Source organism: Panthera onca, chromosome A1, assembly GCF_046562875.1.
Source record: "Panthera onca isolate mPanOnc1 chromosome A1, mPanOnc1 haplotype 2, whole genome shotgun sequence".
Lineage (NCBI taxonomy): Eukaryota > Metazoa > Chordata > Mammalia > Carnivora > Felidae > Panthera > Panthera onca.
In genome coordinates this window covers 61,502,213-61,520,217 of record NC_138339.1, presented here as the reverse complement: position 1 = coordinate 61,520,217, position 18,005 = coordinate 61,502,213, and the positions used below count along the sequence as shown (strand labels likewise).

The 18,005-nt window shown below is 55.4% G+C and overlaps 1 protein-coding gene across 1 annotated transcript in view; it reads right to left on the bottom strand.

Annotated features, from left to right (window-relative positions):
- Positions 1 to 18,005, bottom strand: part of FGF18 (fibroblast growth factor 18) — a 33,008-nt gene that overhangs the window by 8,925 nt on the left and 6,078 nt on the right. The window contains exon 3 of the mRNA XM_060635023.3: positions 9,350 to 9,530. Within this exon, the coding sequence (XP_060491006.1) occupies positions 9,350 to 9,530 (181 nt within the window). The remainder of the gene's footprint in view (positions 1 to 9,349; positions 9,531 to 18,005) is intronic.

Genomic DNA, 18,005 nt, shown 5'->3' with positions numbered 1-18,005 from the left:
TCCCTGCTCCCCTTTAATTCAAACTCCCTATAACTCTCCCTGGGAACCCAGGGTCAAACATCAGAGCAGCCCGGGGCCTGCTTTCTGCATCTGCCCCACACAGGATGGAGGTTGTGGGGGTTCAAGAGGGTCTCCAATCCCAGGAGCTTCTAAAGAAGCCAGCACATGTTAAGGGAAAGGCGAGAGCTTTGGAATGGACAGAGCTGGGTATAAATCCCTGGCCCCACTTGCCAACTGTATGACCCTGGGCCTCAGTTTCCTCATCTGTAAAATGGGTATGATCAACCCTAATCTTCAAAAGTTATTGTGAGGATTCCACAACATGAAGGCAGAAAGGGCTTAGTCCCTTGTACTCAGAAGCCAGGTAAGGCAAGTAACTATTGTTTACATTTCTTAATAACTGCAAAACAAAACCGTTTTCCCCTAACACATACATACACACACACACACACACACACACACACACACACACACACACACAAACGCATGCACGTGCACCATAGTGGGAAAAAATCAGATGTGTGTAAAAGGGCAGAATAGAGCCAGACTTGCCTCCCCAGGCATGCCCTCTGACCTGAACTTCTTCAGCATCCTCCAGGGTAGCAGGCATCTCACACTGAGAAGTGAGTGCATCAGGACATGCCTTGGGCTGGGACTTATGGGGCCTGATCATCGCCATGCTGGGCTGTGTGACCCTGAGTAAGTCACAGCCCCCTCTGAGCCTCAGTCTCCTTACCTGTGCAAGGTGGGGGGTGGGGGGGGGTGGGGTCAAGCCTATTCTGATTCTCTCCGGGATTGGGGCAGAGCCTTGAAGAGGGGTAGAAATGGGAGGCAGCATGTAGGAAGGGGATTAGGCCCCAGGACCACAGCCCAGGCAACCCCACGGTAACCCCAGACCTCTCTGTCTGCCCCTCTCCCCGCATGTGCCTAGACCTCTGTCCTCAGAACATTTCCTACCGTTCTTGCTCCCACGTGAGCCCACTGAAGTCACACATCACCACGAGCTGGGGTGTCTCTGTCCCCATTTTACAGTTTAGGAAACTGAGGTTCAAAGGAGCAACTTAGCAGGTCTACCTGACTTTCTGATGGGGCCTGGGCTCCAGGGGAGGGCCCCTAACTCTGGGGAGATGTAGTTCCCTGCCCCCCAACCCCCAGTGCTCGTAAGCCACAGCCCAGCACAGGAAGCCCCGGCCTTTGCCTGAGCTGTCCCAAAGGCCTAGGGCTGGAGCTGGGCTGCACCTCCACCCCCACAAACCTCGCTACCCCCACCCCAGCCTGGGGAAGGTCTGCTCCAGATGCCATGCCAGGGAGCCAGCAGTCTGTTCTCCCCGACCACAGCAAGCCTTGCAGTGACCTAGACTCCACTCAGTGCATGACATAATGAGGAGGGAGCTGGGCCAGAATTATGTAAAGTCTGTGGGGAGTAATAGCGGCAGCAATTCTCAGAAAGAGAGAGAGAAAGAGAGACAGATGGAGCGAGAGACCCCACCCACCCAGGCCAGGTTTGCTCTAGAGCCTACCTCGTCCTCAGCATCACGCTCCCCCTTCTCGTGACCCAAGCCCCCAACATGCAGCTCTCAGGAGCTAAAGACTTCTTCTGGGCTCAGTTCCATTCTTGAGGCCTGTACCAGGCCAGGCAGGAGGAGTCTGGAACTTTATCTGGCTCCACTCATCAGACCTCCTCTCCAGGCATCCCCTCCAGACTGCACAACTCAACAGCCTCCTCCCTCTGCCAGAGAGATCCTTTAAAAATATAAAATTAATTCTCTCTCGTCCCTGCTAGAGGCCTCCTAAGTGATCTCCAACTCGCTGAAAATCCAGCCTCTTCATGGGGACCTATATGGGACACATGCTCTGGCCCCTGCTGACCATTCCTACATCCCAACCTCACTCACAGCCCTCCAGTCAGCAAGCCTCCTTGCTATTCCTCTCTGACATACCAAGCACACTCCCACCTCAGGGCCTTTGCACTTGCTGTTCCCTCTACCTGGATCTTCCCACAGCAGCTTCTCTTCTCTTAGGTTGCCACTCAAATGTCACCCCCTGAGAGAGGCCTTTCCTGGCCACAAGGTCCAATGTCATACCACCCTCCCCAGTCCAGCTCTACCCACCCCCTGCTCCATTTTCCTTAGAGCTCTTCTCCAAATTGTCTTGGATGCTACCTTTTTAGATTGTCTGTCTCTATTTACCAGAAGGTAAGATTCACCAGAGCAAAGGCTTATCTGTCTTATCCACCACTGTGATTTCTAGCCCCTAGCCAAAACTTGGCCTGTAGTAAATGACCAACGAGTAAATTTTAGTAAATGCATAAATGGCTTTGTGAAGTAGATATGAGTAATACTATTTAAGGGTTAAAGAAAGCAAGGTGAAGGGAGGTGAAGGGACTTGCCCAAAGGCACACAGCTGGTCAAAGCGGGGCAGATGTTGGGAGCCAGTGTGATGCCACAGTCAACACCCTTGGCCACGCTGCTCCCCACTGGTGTCCTCCAGTGCTACTCCTGCTCTCACTAGAACCCGGAGCTCCCACCCACCCGTCCCCAGGCGCAGAGACTCGCTGTGTGACAAAGGGAAAAACCCTCTTCCTCTCTGGGCCAGGCCTAGTGACCTCCGAGTCACCGGCTTTCAGTTCCGCCCTTCTAGAAAGTATCAGTAACGAACATTTATTTGGAGCTTATGATGTCGTGGCCACTGTTCTAACTCCCCTCTATGCATCCTCTCACTTACAATATCCTTACAATAATCTCCCGAGGTTAGAACTGTTATCCTCATCCCCATATTACAGGTGAGAAAACTGAGTGCCAAGGTTACACAGCGACGGAGGTACAACCCAGGCAGGCTAACTCACAAGTCTTGGTCTCGCCCTGTCCACCCCTCGCTTTACCCTTCCTCTGCAGCCGTTCCTTTCCTGGGGCAGTGGGTGAGTAAACCAAGCCAGGGAAGCTCTTTGCTTTGACCTCACTTTCTTGAGGCAGAGGGCTATAGGTAGAGATGCCCACAGAGCCCTTTCTATAAAAAAACACCCATGACACTGGCAGAGTCACTCCAGAGGTAGTCTGAGGCAGACGAGAGATTCAGAGGTAGGCAGAATGCGACAGACGTCACGCAGACCAGCCATGGTGGAGAAAAGGGAAGTGACGTTGACTGACTGATTGATTGATTCCAGTGTGATTCCCTAGCGGGGCCTCCCAACATGTGATCCAGGGCCTCACTTGGAAGACTTTTGGCTTGAAGGGTAGGAAACAGCAGGGAAAGACACAGAGAGGCAGCCAGAAACCAGAGAGAAACACAGTACAAAGAGAGACACAGGAGACAGGAACCAAAGAGAGGAAACCCGAGAGAACAAAGCTGGAGAATGGGGATTTCTTTTTCCCCAGCCTCAGGCTAAAACCCCCCAAGACCTGCAAGAGCAGTATGGGAGCCAGGAGCCACCTGGACCTTGCATGAGGTGACCAGCAGCTGGCTCACCGCTACGGTTCCAGTGCTGACTGCATGCTGGCCACTGTCCAGGTGTCCTCCAGAGAGGAAATGTCCTTGCTACAAAAGGCACTGGGAGGTCATAGCAAATCAGTCGTCCCTTCCTCCCTTCTGAAGGTGGACCAGGTCGACAGGAAGGGGTGGGGAGAAAGATGCTTTCTGGAGATGTCTCCACATCACTGTCTACACACACACACACACACACACACACACACACACACACAGCCTTTCTCCCAAAGTCCCCTTCTCCTAAAGTCCCCCAAGGAGGTTTGCAGGCCACGTGGGCTTGCTGGAAAGGAACAGGGAAAAAAATCAATAGGATTGATCAGGAGCTATATTTAATCCCAGCCATAGCTCTCATATGGTCATTTCAGCTGCAGAGTCAGCGAGGTGTGGGGGATCACTTCTCACTGGGGACAGAAGTTATGGGACATGAGCTCAAAGGGCAGGGGTTTTAATGCCCCTTCCCAGCTGCAAAAGCCCTAGGGGAAGCCAGGTCTGTGGCTCGCTGTATCCCCACCGCACGACACAGAGCTGGCAGGCTGGAAGGATGGGAGGGAGGAAGAGAGGACAGCAGAGGAGAGGCAGGGAGCACTAATTTGCCAAGTATGTTCTGAGTGCCTGAGCTCTGTGTCAGGCACCTGCCCCAGGGGGAGGACTCCCAGATGCACACATGGCTCGTCCACGCATTCACTGGGCTCAAGTGTCTACTGAGCACCTGCTTGTGGTGGGCTCTGTGCATGGCGATACAGCAGCAGACAAAATAGACAAAAGCCTCCTACCTCAAGGAGCTTGCATTGTAACAGGAGAGACAGAGAGCAAATAGCCAAATACATAATAGAATATCTAGTAGCAATAAGTGTTAGGAACAAAAATATGCCCAGGAGGAGACAGAGACGGGAAGTCTCTGATAAGGAGAAAATTGAACAGAAGCCTGAGTGAAGTCAGGGAGCAAGCCATGAGGGTGTCTGGGAGAAGAGCCTCGTCAGGTCAAGAGAACAGCAAATGCAAAGGGCCTTAGCCAGGAACATGCTTGGCATGGTCCAGGGATGGCAGGGAGGGGCTGGGGCCGGAGCTGTGTGGGCAAGGAAGGGGCAGTGCAGCCAAGGCTTGAGTGGTAGCCAGGAGCCAGGCCATTCCGGGCTTTCCCACTGCCCCAAGAACTGGGATTTTAATCTCAGTAAGACAAGCGCCTTTGACAATGCTGTGACACAGTCTCACATCTCGGACTGCTATGTGGAGAAGGGGCTATGGGCGTCAGACTCAGAGTAGGGGGTCCCTGCTGCTCGTTTCTCCACCACAGCCCTCCAGCAGATGCCAGAGCGAAGGAAATGCAGACCAGAGGACCCCACCTCACCCCGACTCTTGTCATCTGCTCAGCAAAAGCCCTGGGACACCCCACATGTCTTTCGATGTGAGCCGCACAAGTCAGTCCCCGATTATGCTTTGAGTCGCCCCACAATTACTTTATACGTTCATCCAGCAACCTTTAAGTGGGGACCTGCTTTCTGCCAAGCCTTGTACTGGACATGGGGACATGCAGAAGGGTCACTATTTCCAAGGGGCTCACGTTCTCAGAGGGGCAAGGCTGAGCAAGGGACGCAGGAAGCTGGCCCGGCTCAGCAGGCCTATGCCGGGACAGGCTGAGTCCTCATGATCCCGCACAGCAATAACACAGCTGGAGTCACAGACTGATCCATGCCTGAGCTCTCGAGGAAGCCATCGGACTGCTAACTCCACTCCCCGCACCCAGCCCCCATTCATGGTGAAGAAGCCCAGGCTCAGGGAGGGAATGAGGAGGACCCAAGGTCACACTTGGAGGTTAGAGAACTAGAGTCTTCCTACTCAGAGTCAACCCCTGAGAGGGAGCACAGTCTCTGGCCTGGGAGGAGCTTGAAGGCTGGGACCAGGTGCGTCTTACCACTGGGTCCCCAGGGCTCAGTAATTCTGTGCCGAGTGAGTGAGGGACCCCAGTTCAAACTAAGAAAAGAGCAGACCGCACCCAACAAGAAGGTCCAAAGACCCTTCCTCCTCTGGCCAGACAGCAGCCAGAACAGGCAGTCCCGCTACCTGGAATCGTGCTGAAGAAGCCTCTTAAGCCTGCAGCTGACCTGCCAGGGCCCCACTGATGAGTGAGACAGACAAGGTTCTTTCTGGAAGCCCCAGGAATCAGTTCCTAAGAGGGGAACCTCCACCAGAGCCCAGGATGGCACCCCCACCCCCATACAACAGCACCGAGTTCAAGCAGTTATTACTTATATTTTTGCTTTAATAATCATACAATCTTTGAGCATTAGATATGCTCTCTTTCCCATCACCCCATTTCACAGAAGAGCAAACAGGACCAGAAAGGCTAACTCAGATCCTAGGTCTCGAGCTCGCAAGTGGGGGAGCTAGACTCAAATCTTGTCCAACTCCAGAGTCTACCTGCTCGACTCCTCCAAAGATCACCTTCCTGGCTAACACAGTCCCTCCAGTGGCCTGCCAGGGGCTGTTCCGAGCACAGTCAGTCCTGGGAGCCTGGCCTTCTGCAACATGTTGGGTTTGTGCTTACCATTTTTTTTTTTCCTCAAGTAGAAAAACCTTTTTTTCAAATGAAAACCGGCAGGAATATCCAATCATAGGGTGCATATCAAAGCAGAGTCACCTCCACGCCACCACTCCCGGTGCCAGGGTCCCTCCCTGCTCCCTGAGCACAGACTCAGTTGGTCCCAGCCCTCCCCTTCTAAAACGCCAGTTCTGTCACTGTCAGCCCTGCTTCCCACGGCCAAGAGGATCTAATGCCTCCACACCTGGGGCTTAAGTGCATCCATCCCAGAGGCAGGTGGAGTGTGGCTTTCTCACCCTCACTTGGCACAGGAAGGAGTGGAGCCCGGAGCCAGACAAGCTTGCCCCAAGCTCCGCGGGCTGCTCAGTGGCACGGCTGCAACAAAACCCAGGTGTCCTGCATGGTCTGGTGCTGTTTCTTCAACATGGTGACTGCCTACAAGGCAGAGGGGGCCAGGACCAAGAGCCGGAAGGAGAGGGGCTGCTGTAAGAACCCCAGGTGGGCAGGGTGACCAGGTCCTGAGCCACCGGCCTGCCAGGTGTCCCACGACTTAAACCTCCAACTTCCTGGCTCCCATTCTTGGCCAGAGCCTGGCCCACCCACAGGGCCCTCAGGTGCTCTGGGAAAGCTTTAGGGAGTCATGGGGAGACCCTCTTGCAGAGCAGCATGGTGTGGGGGTGTGCTCCCCTCCATGCAGATTTCACCAAAGACTGCTCATGGGGGCAGCAGGCCAAGAGCTCCTGGGCAGGGCACCCAGACTAAGGTGGGCCTGTGCCCTGGGCCCGCCCAGAGTCTAACACCTCTGGACGCCATTGAATCTGAGGCCATGAGTGTCTGTCGGGGTTCCAGACTCCATGTGTTCATGGGGATTCTGTTTATACTTGGTGTTTGCCGCAAGTCCCCGACTGCATTATAATTGCACATAGATGGAAGCCGTGGGCTGCATCATTCTTTCAGCTGCACAGAGTCCCGAGAAGGAGGGAGTAGGCTCTCGGACTGTCCGGGGAGGCCCCCCCCGCACCGGCCTGGCTGGGGGCTACTGGCTGCCCATCCCCCACAGGCAGGGCAGGCCCCTAACACAGCCCCATCCTCCAGGCTGGCTTAGCCACATAAATCACCCTCCCAATAATATTTGTATTGATTATCTAGATTGGAAGCCTCAATTGGCTCCATTGTCTCACTTCCTCTCCCAGGGCTCACAGATGGGGTCCCTTCGCCTCATCTGCGTTTCTAATGCGACACTTAAATGAAGCAGCCTCCGCAGTCAGCAGAGCCCCACGCTGCCCTGGGTGTCAGGGGGGTGGAGGAGTGATAAACATATTCCTTGAGAGAGAGTGATTAAATCTGGGGTTTGTGGAGCTGGAGAAGCCAAAACGGGCTAGTTCCTGGATACTCAAAGTGCGGTCCCTGCACACCACCTGGGTGCAGGTTAGAAATGCAGCGCTCAGGCCCCACTCCGGACCCACCAAATCAGTATCAGCATTTAACAAGATCCCTGAGTGATTCACAGGCATGTTCATGTTTAAGAAGCACTGCTCTGGTCCAACCCTTGTATTGTACAGATGGGAAACTGAGGCCCAGAGGAGGCGAAGGACTTGCCTGACGTCACACAGCAGGTGAGGTCCCCTAAGTCTCTGGCTGAGGCAGAGGAAGCGAGAGGCAAGTAACTTCTGGAGTGAGGGGGTGGCCATTTCTGGGCTCCTCTCCCTCCCGAGCTCCTACCTCCTGTCTCAGGGCGTGGACAGATGGCTCAGACCAGAGTCTGACCCCCCTCTACTCTTCCCAGCCTGGAGGGGCCAGTGAGAGCTCCGGGGACTCCCCAGGAGGGCACCCTCCTCCCGCCCGGCCGGCCAGCTGCCCCTTCCCTGGCAGCAAGAGGACAGCAGATCCCAGGGAAAAGCACCACCTGGGTCTGCCCAGCACAGCGGGGGGCATAGAGAGACAGAGGCCCCTGAGAGGCAGCCAGCAGAGGACCTGAGAGAGGTGGGGCGGAGGGACTGGAGAGCTGTGGTCTGAGGGAGGGAGGCAGGGAGGGCAGAGATGGTGGGGAGGTAGGGGGAAGAGGTGGACAGAAACAAAGAGGGGAAGGGATGAGTACCCAGAAGGATAGGAGAAGGACTCAGAGAGAGGGACCGGTTGAAAGCAGCAGCAGCAGCAGCAAGACTGAGAAAGGAAGAAGGGGAAAGAGGGAGGGAGGGAGGGGAACAGAGGCAGTAAAGAGTGATGGCACAGGGAGAAGGGAGGCAGCTGGCCTGGAGACGGGGAGCCCAGCCCGGCCCAGCCCTGCCCGGCCTGGCCGGCCCCAGCCCCCAGTGACGGTGCAGCTGCCGCACTTGGGCCCTACCATGAGGTCAGTCCTGCCCTGGGGCGGAGGGAAAATAAATGGTGTCCAAGATAAAAGGTCCAAGAAATTATTTGTCTTGTTGTCACGTCTTGACTGCAATGGGCAGGGGCCGGCGGGCAGGCGGGGCATCATCCCAGAAAAGCCTAGGCTGGCAGTCCCACAGTGCATACACAGGACCCCGGTCCCAGCCCCACGCCTTGGCCACCCACAGCCCCGGCTCCCCTGCCCAAGGCCAGGGCCCGGGACACCTCCCACCCAAATCCTGGCCTAAGAAGGCAAGAACCCATGGGGCAAGGTCAGTATTTGCTCAGTGCCTCTCCCAAGATCCACTCCAAGCTCTAGGAAATTGGAGTCCTGTTTCTCTTACTCCTGAGGGTCTTTGTGGGCAGGGGGCCTGGGGAGGGAAGGGGGTCAGGGTGTCTCATTCCTCCCAGCCCCCTTGCAGAGGCAGCATGAGGTGAGTGATGGTTCCCAAACATCTCAGAGGAGGGCTGGACAGTTCCGGGGTCAAGGGCAGGTCAAAGGGACCATAGCCCAAGGTGCTAAGAGCGAGCGCTCCCATTCCTCACAGGTGTTCAAGCTCAAGCTCGCAGAACACACACCCATTTGCACACAGGAGCACCCACCCTCACCCCAGGCCGATTTCCAGCACCACCGGCAGCACCCAAATAACATTCCCTAGAGACTCCCCGCTCTCCGAGCACCTGAACCTGGGGCTGGTGAAGCAAGGCCATGGGGAGCAGCTACCCACGACCACTGGCATTTGCCGGCAAAAGCACTTTTGATTCACAGCTTCAGTTAGTGCCCCACAAAGGCTCTCAGGGGATACACCACTTACTGCAGCTCCATTTTACAGATGAGGAACCTGAAGGCCGGAAAGGCTCGGTGCCAGGTGCAAGATACACAGCCGGGACGCGGCAGAGCTGGGATCTGAACCTGAGGTCTCAGAGGGGCCCAGTTAGGGGGGCGGGGCCGGCACCTACCATACTTGTCCCCGTCCTCGCCGCGGGCACTGATCCTGCGGCCCAGGACCTGGATGTGCTTCCCGCTGGTCCGGCTGTAGAGCTGGTACAGCCGCAGCTGCTTACGGCTCACATCGTCCCGAGCCCGCGTCTGGTTCTCCACGTGGATGCGGAAGTCCACGTTCTCCTCGGCCGCCAGCACCTGGGCAGGGAAAGGGGCATCAGTGATCTACCTGGGAGGTCCTAGGTCCCCTGCAGATAGGAGCTGCGTTCACAGCAAAGAGCCAGAGCCCCCGTGTGCCGGCTCTGTATGAGGCCTTGGCCCAGACTCATACCTGCCCTGTTACCAGCCCTGTTTCACAGATGAGGCAACCAAGTCTCGGAGAGGTGAGGCAAGTTGACCAAGGGGGTCCAGCCAGGAAGTGGCGAAGCTAAGAATCAGGCCTAGGTCTACGGGACAACAACACTTGCCATCTTTCCACCACAGCACCAAGTTAAAGGAAGCAGCACGGAGCATTTGACCTTGGCCACACCGACTCCTTCCCAGTAAAACGGCAGAGCGGAGCCCCGACCCCGACCACATTCCAGGGTGGCCATGAGGATAAAGCGAGCAGGTGGGGAGTAAAATACCAACATGGACATGGAGATGGGAGAAGCGTGGGGGGCATATCACTGTCGTTTGGGTGCACGGCAGGGAAGGACAGAGGCTGCCAAGTCACCCTGGGAAGGAATGGGCTAAAATCCACTGTCACTCGTCCCCAGGAGCCGGGGACTCTCCTCTCCATGTCCAGAGAGTCCTCATGCTCACCCACACTCGCCCAGCATCTGCCCACACCGCTGGCCGCTCTTGGAGAAGACTTCATTTTGCACCTCCCACCAAAAGTCCCCACATCCCCAGAGGTTTAGTTCATGTCTGACCACATCCTCCAGGAAGCGGCCTCTGGCTATGCTGACATAATAACTCTCCAGTCTCACTTCCTGAACATGGCCTCTCACCTGGACAGCTTGCAGCCACCTCCTCGCCAGTCTCCTGTTCCCATTCTTGCCCCCTGGTAGTCTGTCTTCCACCAAACCCAGTCACTTAGTATAATCCTCCCTCTTCACACTCTCCAGAACTTCCATCACATCTCGACAGAGGTCCCCACCACGGCCTCAAGGTCCTTCATGATGAGTCCCCCCCGCCCCCCGCCTTCATCTTTTACCACTCCCTCACCACCAGTTACACTGGCTGCCTCATTACGTTGCTGAGGATTCCAAACACAAAACATACCTGCCTCGGGGCCTTTGCACGTGCTTTTTCCTTGGTTTCAATATTCTTTCCCAGATTTATACATTCTGGCCCCTTTACTTCATTAGGGTCTCTGCTCAGTGTCACATCCTGAGACAGGCCTTCTTTGACTGTTTCTCTGAAGCAGCCCCCACTCCTCTGTCACTCTCCATCTCTCTATCATGCTTTGTTTTTTCTTTCTAACACTGACCAACCTGACATGACTTCTATTTATCTGGTTTTTGTCTGGCTCCCCCTGACTAGGCTGACAGCACCATGAAAGCTGGGGCTGTCTCTTTCTTGCTTGTTGCTATATCCCCAGCACGTAGCACGGTAGAAACTCAAATATTTATTGAATGCATGGATGAATAAACAAATGAACATTGAAAAGATGTGGAGCTCTGGAATTCCATTTAGTATTAAATTAGGTTTTCCTATGCTTTCCTTTCCTAAATGTACATCTGCCCCATTCCATCTGAACTGAATTATTCTTGAAGCCCAGACAGCGTTCTCGGTTTGTTCGTGTGCCCATGAGGTCTGACATGATGTTAGGCATGCAGGACCCCATTTCCATGACAGTATGGCCCCACTCAGCCGAGGGCAGGGCTCCAGGGACCAGGGCTGCCCAAGCAACTGTCTCACCTCTCAACTGTGAGCTCCCAAGGGCAGTAACTGTGTTTTCCTCATCGCACACCCCGTGCCCGGCCCAGGGTCTCTGTCCCCAAGCTGACTTACACATGTCCTCCAACGCTGGCCTGGGCCCCACAAGCAATTCAGCAGGACCACAGTATTTAACCTTCACTATCATCCTCGGGGTGGAAGTATCATCCCACATTACAGGTGAGGAAACTGAGGCCCCAAAGCTAAACTGACAAGGTCACAGTACAGGCAACGGCAGAGTAAGCCCCAGTTATGGCCCCAAAGCCCTTCGTTCAGCCCCACTTGGCTGGGCCCCACTTGCCCCTCCGGCACGATCGGGAGGAGGTCCCAGATTCGAAACCCAGGGGTGCGCCACTCACTAGCTAAGAGACCCCAGGCAAGTCATTAACCCCTCTGTACCTCAGTTTCCTCACGTAGAAAACGAGAGGGATGACAGTGGCACCCATGTCACGGGCTGCCCTGCAGATGAAACACGGAAGTCTTAGAACAGGGCCTGGCACAGAGTACGCACTCAGTAGGTGTGAGTGAGGGAACCCAAGGGGCATTAAGAGGCTCACCGTGAAGCCTCTCCAGAAACACCCTCATATCACACTCCTCGTCCGTACACGCAGGGCACTTCTCCTCGCAAACCATGCTTTGGGAAGATGCTATTGCTTCCGGTCCTTCCAGACACCCCTGCAGCATGGGGATGCTTACCACCTCCATTTAACAGATGTAGAAACTGAGGCTTCGAGCCACACGGCCAGTGGTGCAAGGCCCACCAAGGGTGCACGCCCTTTACTTCCTCTATTCTCCGTGGCCAGCCCCTGTCACCATTCACAGCCAGGCTCTGATGCCTGGGACCCACCCCCTTCCATATCCTGATGCTCAGGGAGGGAAGAGCTCCATCGGCCCCTGAGGTTCACACCTGGTGGGCACATGTCCTGAAGAGCCCCCACCCACGGCCCTCGACCTTCCTGGTATGACTTCCTGAGGTAGCCCGGCCCTGTCCCCTCCCCCAAGGGCAGGCCTCCAGCCTCCTTCCCTGTCCTCCAACTCTCCTCCTGCTCACAGGAGACCTTATCGACCAGAGGTCAAACCAATCTCCTTACCCTGGGTCCCCAAGGGGAGCTGCCCTGCCCCAGAAGCCAGCCTCCCATTAACGATTTTCTCCCTGGCCCACTGGACAGAGGCAGTGTGGGTGACCCAGGGTCAGCAGGGGCTATCCGGTGGCCCTTCTCCAGGATGTGGGGGGAACAATCCATCTTGCCCAGCTTCCACCATTTAAGCCACATTCTGTGGTCACATTCTTCCCAAGGGAGGTAGCAGGGGTGGGCCTCTGATACATACACAGAGTCCATCCTTCTGAAAAGGCAGCGACGCCCCTGGGCTTCCTGGGCAAGACCTCTGGGGAGCCCCAGGCCTTTGCACAGGTCAGGCCCTCTGCCCAGGGCACCCTGCCCCCTCTGCCCAGCCGACACCTGCCCTCAGGTGCCTCCTCTGGAAGCCTTTTCTGCTCCCCATCCTCCAGCTGGGTTAGGGCCTCTGGGCACTACAGTAATGGCTTAGTGTCCCCAGAGTTTAGCCTGTCCAGCTCATCCGGGGATCTCCAGCTCTGGCCCCAGGAGGGTGCCCGGCCGATGTGTGCTAAATGACTGTGGTGAGGATGAGGGAAACCTAGAGGCCAAAATCAGCCCCACCACTTACTACCCAGACAAGCAGAATGCCCAACAGAGCGGTGGCAAGGGGCGTCTGCAAAGCTATCAGCTGCTAGGCTTTCCTAGGCACTTCCTTCCAGGCACTGTGCTCCGAAGCCCTCTGTGGTATCTCCTATAATTCTCTCAGCCACTCTGGGAGGTGGGCACCAGGTAGAGCTCGCTTTGCAAAGGTCACTGGACCTCTGAGGCATCTCTCCAGGGCCACGGAGCCAGAACGTGGACAAGCAGGGCTCCTGTGTCTGCCTCGGGACCAATCTCTCTCTCCTCCTCTCCTGCTCATGGGGTAGCAGGCCACTTGGCCCCGGTGCCTAAGAGGGGGCCTGCCTTCCAGGCCTTTCCTAGAATAGTCAGAGTGGCTGTCTGCTGGCTAACGCCCCTCCAGGTACACAGTTGTCTGGGCTGTTGAAGAGCTGCAGGGTGAACAAAACCAGACTGGCACAGCTCTCACAAGGTGAGCAGGGCTGGCACAGACAGGATGTGTCCTTAGGCACAGGAAGGCACCTTCTGTCACTCTGCCTTCCCCCCACCCCAAATTACCTTTTGGGTCGAAGTAGCTTTTCCCACAGCAGGATGGCATATAGAGGGGTCCCCATGCAGCCCAAGACTCCCAATTACCACCCCCCTGCCAGCCCCTTCCCTGCCCTGAGAGCTGGGGCTCCAGTGGAAATATTCACTCCCCCATCCAGGAGTTGCACAGAGGCAACAATGGGCTGACAGGTTCACATCTCCCCGCACCGGGGTCCACCAAGGTCCCAGGCCCGGCACAGACAAGGTGTCTGGTGGGACAGAGCCCCTCGCCTTCGGCCTGGCCTGCAGTGGAGCCCAGCTCTCTAACGCACAAGGCGAGTTCGGTTCCTACCCCACACTCTGCCTGGCTCCCCACCGCCCACAGCACCCACTCGGGGGCCTTTATAGTCTAGCCTCTCCTACCTTCTGACCCTCCTCTCTCAGGCACCTGGGGTGAACCTTCCATGGGGTGATCTCAGTGCCAGCTTCCAGACATCAACCCAGGTCCCCTCCTTCTGGCGCATCCGTCAGCCACGACTCCTCCCTCTGGCTGAAGATCTCGGCCTCACGGACCCACTCATGCTCTGAAGACACGTGTGGGGGCTTCCTATATCTCCCCACCTTCCACAGACATGGTCACACATCACTTATGTACACACACAGCACAAGTGAGCACACACCACATGTAGTCAACAACAAAATGACTTGCACTAACTGACGTCTGGGGTCACCTGGCTGCACCCTGAATCACCACTCGGTTTGGTATCTTTTTTTTTTTTTTTTTTAAGTTTATTTTTTTGGCGGGGGAAGGGGCAAAGAGAAAGGGAGAGAGAGAGAATCCCAAGCAGGCTCCTCACCGCAGAGCCTGACGCAGGGCTTTAACTTACAAACTGTGAGTCATGACCTGAACTGCGACCAAGAGTCAGACGCTTAACTGACCGAGCCATCCAGGCGCCCCAGTTTGATTTCTTTAACCCCTCAGTTTTCTCACTAGCAGAATGGGGACTGTTTGTAATATCTATCTCAGGAGCGCCTGGGTGGCTCAGTTGGTTGAATGTCCAACTTCAGCTCAGGTCATGGTCTCCCAGTTCCTGGGTTCAAGCCCCGCATCGGGCTCACCGCTGTCAGCACAGAGCCTGCTTCAGATCCTCTGCCCTCCTCACTCTCTCGCTCTCTCTGCCACTCCCCTGCTTCGTGCATGCTCTTTCTCTCTCTCAAAAATAAACATTAAAAAAAATCTATCTCAGAGAAAAAGACAACACAGCCACAACTTTTTTCTTTTTCTTTTTTCTTGTGTTTTGTTTTCTGAACAGCCACGCCATGACTTACTGAGCGCTTCCCTCTGTGCTAAGAATCACTTTAGGTAAACTATCTTATGGGATTCCCAGGGCGGGCCTATGAGTTCTATAATTATCGTACCCACTTTACAGATGAGGGAACTGAGGCTTAGAAAGGTTACATCGCTTGTCCAAAGACACTCACTACTGAGAAAAGGAATCCAGATTCAAATCCATCTCAGTCTAGAGCTCAAGCTCTCCACCCCTTCACCCTTGCCTGCTTTCACTCTCTCCTCTCTCCACCCCCGCCTCTACCTCTATTCAGGATGGCAACTGGTTCTGGCCACAAGCCATGGCTGGGGCAGGGATTGGAGCAGGGATTAAACATGAAAGGGCTCAAGGCCTTGAGCTCACTCCCCCTACTCAAGAGGAGGATGGGGTCACACTGCCCCCTCCCGCCCAGGTCCCCATCCTTGAGGCCTCATACAATCCATGCCCCTGTCTCCAGGCAGCCTGCCCAGAAAGGGAGGGTCTCCCCGTCCCAGGAGGGGCAGCCCACAGACTTCCGGCCACATTCCACCACCGCCTGCCTCCTCCTCCAGCAGCAATGTTGCCAGCCCTGCTGAGGGCGTTCAGAGTTTCTCCAAAGTCTCAATTCCCCCCTCCAGGAGTGGTCCCGGGTAAAGTCAGCCCTGCTCTCCATCCCAAAATGCAGCTCCCCACAAACTCTTCCTAGAGAGCGGGCCTGGACTCAGGCCCAGGAGTGGCTGCCAGCCCCAGTGCTCTGTGGCTTCTTATTATTCGTGAGGCAGAAACTAACACTGGCTCCCACTTGCTAGGTACTTGCTTTGTGCCGGGGCCTGAGCTAAGCACTTTGCAAGCAAGGTCTCCTTCCTCCTCACACAATCTGGGCTGGTCAGAACGATTCCCATCCCTGTGACAAAGGGAGACACAGAGAGGCCAAGGGACTCATCCACGTTGTACACAAAACGACAGAGCCAAGATCTGAACCCATCTCTGGCTCCAGAGCCCAAGGATTTTCCCCAGCTGGCATCTGTAGGCGGAAAAGGGAGGAGGAAGGTGGAGCCCACCTCTGGATCTGAGTTTGGCTCAGGTTCACGCTCCCACCACCCCTTTCAGCCCCAGGCTTTCCCCCTCTATCCCGTCACAGTCCCTACACCCAACCCAGCCGGAACGGTGATGTTGGTGATGTTGTAAAGGGCCCTTCCCCACCCCCAGCCTGTCCATTAAGCTCCCAGGGCTACCAAGGTATTGATTGGCAGGGCTGAGCCATCAGCATGGGAGGGAGGTGCTGCCACCCAAGGTGGCTGACTAGAAGCCCCTCTCCCCACACATCAGCCTTCTCCATACAGATCGTCAATACGAGTACCTCTGGTGGTCAACCCTGGAGCCAGCTTGGGGAAGGAGGCAGGACCCCTAAAGACCCACATTCCCTTCTTTTATTTATTTTCCCCTCTCCTCCAAACCCTGTTTCACTTCCCTGTCCCTTAAAGCATGTGGGGGGTGGGGGAAGAGTGGTCATGCATGCCGACCAGAAACAAGCCCTTTATTCTGGCATTCAATGCCTACCATGGCCTTTTACATCACCCTTCTTCCTAAACTTGGTGCTGCAACAGGCTTAGAGTCCCCTGAGCATATCAGGCTGTTCCCTGTTTCCATCTAGAGATATTCCATGTGCCTGCAATGGCTTTTACACACACACACACACACACACACACACACACACACATACACACCACACACTCATTCACTCACTCACTCACACATGTACACACAGGTTCACAGCATCTTCATCTGCCTTATTCTTAATCTAAGATTCAAACAGGGCATCTTCTCTGGCCAGATCCTCTTGCCCCCAGTCTGGTTTCATGGCCCTTCACCAGGGTACCCATGGCACCCTGGAGCCCATGTCCCCCTGCAGCCCATGTCCCCCTGCACAGACCCCTCTGATTTCTCTCAAGTCCCCAAGGGCTGGGATAGGTCCTGAGTCTCCTTGCCCCATGCCTGGTGCCAGAAGGGACCTGCCCTAGAGAAGCTATGGCCCCTCTACTCACTTACTCAACATTCATCCTGCAAGCCAGGTCTGTGCGATGTGCCGTAGGGCCCTCGGGATGGGTCCAGCCTCCCTTGACTTCCAGGAACAGGCCTCTAGATGCACCAACGTCAAATGCCCAGCTGCAGCGTGTATTACTTAACATTTACAGTGATCCAGGTGCTGTGCCCCCGGGTGATCACAATTCACCCTCGCAGCAACCCCAAGAGGGAGGTTCTACCCTGGCACCCACAACAAAGATGAGCCACCGTGAGGCCGAGCAATGTGCTCAATCTGAGACTACCAAGGGGCCAAGGCGGGGTGTGATCTGGTGGGCCAGACCCAGAGCCTGAGCTCCTATGCATCCCTGTGAGCCTCACGGAGAACACACTGGGGCCTGTGACAGTGACAAAGTGCAAAGAGGTTCCAAGGCAGAGGCGGAATGGGGATGAGGGAGGTAAATAAAGCTGCCCAAAGCATCAGCCCAAAGTCTCTTCACAGGGAACACTTTGAGGAAAAAACTGAAGCCTTGGATGCCTTCTTGGCATTCTCTCTAAAACCCAGTCCAAGGCCACCCAGGCAGCGGATGTCCCATAAATGTTTGCTGATCGCTACTGAGGCACAGCACCATAACTGAGTACCTACTGCATACTTGGCCCAAGACATGATTCCAATTACACCTTTGGGGAGTGGTATTATCATCCCTATATCTCGTGTGATGAGGAGGCAGAGACTCAGAGAGGTTAAGGATCTTGCCCAAGGCCACACAGCCTGGGAGTGGTGCAATGAGGATTAAATGCAGGCCTAAGTCCAAAGCCTGTGCTCTCAACTTGGACAAGAGGAGCCCGGAAGTCACCGACGCAAGGAGTATGTCCCTCCTAGCCTTGCCCAGCACCCTGCAGCACGGTACCCACCTAACGCACACACAGAGCGTGTAACTGATTTAACGAGTACCGTTACACATTATTGAGTGCCAGCTAGCTACTCTGTGTGCATTAGCCCATTTAGTCCCCACAATAACCCTTAAGAACTAGGTATCTCTCACTGCCCCCGCTTTACAGATGGGGAAAACCGAGGTGCAAATTGTTTAAGGTTAAGAAATTTGCCCAGCAGCGCACGATTCAAACCGAGGTCTCTCCTGTGCCAAAGCCCATGTGTTCAAACTCCACGGAAGTCATCTAGCTCATGTCACTGATACCCAGGTGGGTAAACTGAG